General features: G+C 42.1%; 2 protein-coding genes across 2 annotated transcripts in view; one reads left to right on the forward strand and one right to left on the reverse strand.

The window, feature by feature from the left end:
* LOC131878830 (cysteine protease ATG4B-like) overlaps positions 1-5,006 on the forward strand; it is a 7,464-nt gene extending 2,458 nt beyond the window's left edge. Inside the window, exons 3-6 of the mRNA XM_059224960.1 lie at positions 816-1,007; positions 1,201-1,390; positions 1,819-2,052; positions 4,691-5,006. Coding sequence (XP_059080943.1) covers positions 816-1,007; positions 1,201-1,390; positions 1,819-2,052; positions 4,691-4,951 — 877 coding nt within the window. The 3' untranslated portion in view covers positions 4,952-5,006. The remainder of the gene's footprint in view (positions 1-815; positions 1,008-1,200; positions 1,391-1,818; positions 2,053-4,690) is intronic.
* On the reverse strand, positions 2,121-3,987 carry LOC131878827 (leucine-rich repeat neuronal protein 1-like). Its single transcript, XM_059224958.1, has one exon. It carries the CDS (start codon positions 3,761-3,763, stop codon positions 2,213-2,215), a length of 1,551 nt encoding a protein of 516 aa, XP_059080941.1. The 5' UTR covers positions 3,764-3,987; the 3' UTR covers positions 2,121-2,212.
* Positions 5,007-5,481: the final 475 nt, after the last annotated feature.

Here is a 5,481-nt window from a genome sequence, read left to right on the forward strand (position 1 = left end):
TCTACTTCAAAAGAAAGTGTGCCCCGAGGACTCGCTGTAATCTTTGCCGTTACAGAGAACGACGGGAGATATCAAAGAAAAATTTGCCTTAATTTCCTCTCCAATGTGTACAACGCACAAAGATGCATCCCCTTTTTGGACTTAAATTCTTATTTTTTTTCACACTCATAACTTGCAACAAAATCTGATTCCACTAAATCCAGAGATTGGTCAAAACGTGGATTGGAATCACGTTGCTCACTACCGCAAACACAAAACCAGAGAACAAAAATTGGAGTAATGAGTCTGAGAATTCTGCGATTGGGGTAGTTTGTATTGTCCTTGGATTTAAACAACGGAAAACCCCAAATTCGTCAGAAGAATAGTCGAAGGCTTTCGTTCAGTTTTTCTTTTCTGCATTACGAGAAGTCGAAGCAGACCGAGCAAAAATGTTTAATGGAATATCTTTTGTTGACCTGCAAAATTAGATAAAAGTAGATAGTTTTAGGCGCAAAGGTTGAAATAATTTGCAATGGGCGGAATTATCTGATTTCTATGTAGTTAGCTCTGAAAGCATCTTTTAATAGACGTTTAAACTTTAAAGTGCAGACAGAAATGTTTAAGATTTGTAGAATTTATCTTCGAATACGCTTTCGATTTTTTCGAAATATCTTCTCCAATAGCAATCAATGTATTCGTTTTGTCGCATATATTTCTGAATTAATTTATAGATTTAATTCAATGTAGAAACAGTTCAAGAGTCACCTTTTCCTTACTCAGCATGCACAAGATCTTGACCATACAAGAATCAATTGGTTTTCCTCCATCGTTTCTAGATTACATTTAGGCTCGAAATGGCGTTGGGAAGTGGATACGACAGATGAGCAATATTTGGACATCTTAAAGTTGTTTCAAGATCTACCCTCTGCCCCTTACGGTATTCATAAGATCGCTCTCATGGGGGAATCTACGGAACGGAAACCGATTGGGACTTGGTTTGGACCCAATACCGTGGCTCAAGTTTTAAAGTAAGACCCTCGCGCACATGCTATGCATTTTTCCCCTGTTTTGCATCTTTTCGCTTAAGTCTATTTGCATTTTCTAACGGCAGTTCTCTCCGCTGCGAATATTCTTTACGCACAAAAAGGTTGTCCTCGCAGAACACCGTTGAGATTCTACTTTTCTCTTTGACAATTTCTAATGATTATGGTTTCCCCTTAGAAAATTGGCCGCCTTCGATCAAAAAGATCACATGAAACTTCATATTGCTTTGGATAACATGGTTGTCATAGATGAGATCAAAGCCTTGGCCCAATCAGGTTCTGAGGCTCTTTGGAACCCTCTGACATTGGTAATCCCACTCAGACTTGGTCTTACCGAAGTTAATCCCGTGTACTTCCAAGATTTGAAGGTAATGTCCTTGCCAAAAGAGAGCAAGAAAAGGAAGTTTCGCTGTTTTAACTCATTTTTTCCTTCTCGACTCTTCTTCTTGGTTTCTGCAAATGGAAGTGCTTGCTGGCCATTGTTGTCTGCCCGTGAAGTGTTGCTCTATCTAAATGAAAATCTTTGTCAACACGAACTCAAACTTGTAAAAGCCCAAATTTCTGATGAACTTTGTGATTGCTTTTGAACTGTTAGTCGAGAACGTAGCCTTCAAAAGGCTCTGCAAAACCCTTGCTCAAAGTAAATTAGATGCTCTTGAAGCCGTGATTTCCCCAAATTGTTTTGTGCCCAAACGAGTCTGACCGTAGAGTTTGTGTGTTCTTGAGTAATTTCCAAGTCCCTTCAAGCTCAATGCGTCGTGAATTAATTGCTACAGACCCTAGAGTGCTTTTCCAGGAAACGTTCGAGCTTCCCCAATGCATTGGAGTAATGGGTGGTCGACCCAATCACGCCTTATACTTCATCGGCTACGCCGACGACGAAGTTCTTTGTTTGGATCCTCATCAAACCCAAGTGTCCGGATCAGTGGGCACTAAAAGCAATGAAGACGAGGTCACTTTGGACAGTTCCTATCATCAACGCAAGGTCTCACGATTAGCCATCGATCAATTGGACCCGAGTTTGGCTCTGGTAAGTGACCCAGTTACAGGGCAGACAAATGCCTTGAACGGATAGTATAAGATAAGGAGGAAGAAAAGTTGATTTGATTGGTGTGGTTTTCGATCAATGTCAAAAATAAATACGGATAGGAGAAGTGCTTCTTATGTGGCCTAATATTGAAATCGGTGGATTATCGAATTGTGATGTCATCTTGATTTCGCTCAAATGTGGACCGGACTATGTCGCCGTGTCGTTGGGGATCGTCCATTGAATACTGGGATTGACCGGATGAGAGATTGTGAAGCGACCGATACAGAGTAGGTTGACGTTTCCTCATGAAATACACTGCTGCTATTGCCAAGAAAGACAGAGTGACCACTGAACAAACTACTCCCAAAGCCATCGTAACCTTATGTCCATGATGAGTGCCTGGATCCACAAAATGACGTCGTTTTTCAAACATACCATAATGCTCTTTGTACACGTTGAATCCATCATGGGATGGGCAAGCTATGTCCGCGGGTTTAAGCACCAGATCTTCCATGGCAGTGCCCCTCAGCTCTTTCGGCTCACGGCAAATGATATTTGCGACCAGTGTGGGACTAACCCTCTTGATAACATCGATCAAGGCCGTGAACATCCATTCGTTATGGCAATTGCAAGCCCACGGGTTATCCTCTAAATCGATGGTCTCCAAATCATGCCAGTTGTTAAAACTGGGGACAAGCCCTGTGGGCAAATATTTAAGACCATTGCCATTCAGGTGAAGATGCTTCAGTGAGAAGTTTTCGGCTTTGTGATCTTCGAAGATATCTGGATGGATAAAGTCCAGTTTTGGATTTTTTTGAAGAAAGAGCGACTTCAATTTCTTCAAAGACGAAAACGTCTTTGGGCCAACTGAAGTCAGATCTTTCTGATATGACACATTGAGTATCTCCAAGTGTTCCAATGTGATGAACATGCCCTGGTCTAGTTGGGAGAAGAGGTTGCCAGCCAAGTTTAGGTTGGTCAAGTGTTTGGCTCGTCGCAGAGCGCTTGGAACATCCTGGAATCGGTTCCCACTCAGGTCTAATCGAATCAAACGTGAGAAGCCTGCAAGAATATTTTCAGGCAATGTGTCCAAGAGTGCATCCGCCAGACTCAAGCTCATGAGGTTCATCAGGGACATGAGAGCATGTTCAGTGGATGGCTCAATACTTCGAAGACTGTTGCCATCAAGCTTCAGCTCTCTCAAGTGGAACAAATGTTCGAATGCATTCCTACTGATCGTTGTGATTCGATTATGACTCAAATCCAGCACGAGCAAAGGCAAGGGTTTGTACTCAGTTTTAGAGTACTGGCCTTCAAAGACTTCCCGTTTGATCATATCACTGGTGAGTTGATTGTAACTCAGGTCTAAGTAGGACAGAAACAGTTGATCCTTGAAGGCATTGTTTTTTATTTCCACTATGTTGTTCTGTTTCAAGCTTAATGAATGTAGATTTAGATCGCGGGCTAGAGGATTCAAGACCTCGATTCGGTTGCTGGACAGATCCAAGTCCATCATGATGGCAGTCATGTTCTCACCATTGACATTGACGTTGAAGGGCACCTGCTTGCGATCCTTGGCCGAACAATCCACAAAGTAAGGCACTAGGTCGACCTTACAATCACATTGAGTGCAAATGTTGCCACTGTGGACCATGCACGGGCCCAAGAGACTTGTTAGAGCGAAAAGCCCTAAAACAAGCTTGAAATCCATGGTTTCTTCTCTTCGACAAGGGTGCAGTGATATACTATGTCCTTTCTCATCTAGGTGTTCTCGAGACTCTCGGATAATATTTGAGCGATAAGGACACCTAGTTCCAAGGACCCATCCTCCTATGCTTGCACCTCAATCCTGATGATAATGAATGACTGCTCGATAATAGGAGATAAGGAATTGGAGTTGGCATTCGAGAGCGAAACGATGTCCCGAGTCTTCGTGGACTTTTCTGTCAATTCTCAACCCCAGTACCGTCAACTGCAATCGAATTAACTAACCACTCTACCACTCTCCCAGTGGGTATTGAAACGTTTATTCGACGGGGCTCTGAAAGGAATCTAGCTTGAAAGGAAGGAGATAGATCGATTAGATGTATTCGATTACTTGGACTCCCCAATACTGGCCTAGCTCAATGGCGAGTACTTCCAATTTGTGGTTTGGAAGGCCTCTCTTTGCTTTTTAAGCAATTCGTATTGAATTAGAAACAGGAATTCTCGTTCGGGTATCTTTTAGTAACTGGAAATGACAAACTAAATAAGAATTGGAGTTATTTATCAAAGGTTTCTAAACTCTGCCTCTATTTCATACTTCATCAAATAGAAATGCAATTCCCTTTTTGCCCTTCGTTTAGCAACCAGAGAAATCAAATCTAAAGCATGCATAAGAAAAATAGTAAATATTTTTAAGAAATTTTTGACTAATTGTTTTCGAGCAAAATCATTGCAAATATTTGTATGTTTCTGTGGAAACATTATACCTTATCCATATTCCATTTTGATTATTACCGAGAAGAGTTAGAACTCCATTTTCCTTAATACCACCCTTCACGGAGTTTCTTGTTTAAAAACATAAAGGAGAAACAAATTCGTGGATGAGTAAGTTTCAATTCATTCGGAAGTTAATAAAAGATCGTTTTCGTTTCAGTGTTTCTTTTGCTCGAGTGAAACTGAATTCGACGACTTGTGCCAAGGCATCCGTCAACGTCTGATTCACTGCCGATCCACGCCGTTGTTTGAGTTATGTCGTCAAAGGCCAGCCGCTCTAAGGACAGCGACAGCCTTGGAGGCGTCCACTACATTCAAGTTTCATTCCCGAGACAACAGTACGCCAGAGGCCTCAAGGGATGTCGGCTCTCCCACGAGCTCTGATGGATCGGATGAAGAAGAAGACTTTGAGATCCTGTGATTGTACAGTAAAATGATATCATGATTTGATACCGAAAATGTAAATCAAAAGAGAACTTTGTGACTGTGAAATGTTTGCTCAAGAGAATGATGATAACGTGTCCGCGGCGCCAAGATTTTGTCTCAATTAGATGGATTAGAGGCAGGAAGTGGCGAAAAGTTACTTGGGTATGGTCGCTGGGATTAGCCAATTAGTGTATGGACGTGTCTGCCGATGTTTTAGCCTTGGAATTCATTCATTGAAACTACCCGCCAAGAGTTAGTCAACTTCCCGTATCAGCTTCTTTGTTACTGGTTACTGCGTGTGCTTGAAGCATCTTTCAGTGTACATACTCTGACACCTGATGCCCACAGTCTTCTTGAACATCGCTCCCAATAGTCTGAGTCCAAGCAAGCATCAATCAGCTAGAAATCGATCGGTGCACGACCTACACACGCACACACACAACTCTATCCATGCGAAGATGCCCGTTTTCCCTCATCAAATACCAATGTCATTGTGGGAAGAACACGAGCATAGCAAGGTTCTCA

Source organism: Tigriopus californicus, chromosome 4 (genome assembly GCF_007210705.1).
Source record: "Tigriopus californicus strain San Diego chromosome 4, Tcal_SD_v2.1, whole genome shotgun sequence".
NCBI lineage: Eukaryota > Metazoa > Arthropoda > Copepoda > Harpacticoida > Harpacticidae > Tigriopus > Tigriopus californicus.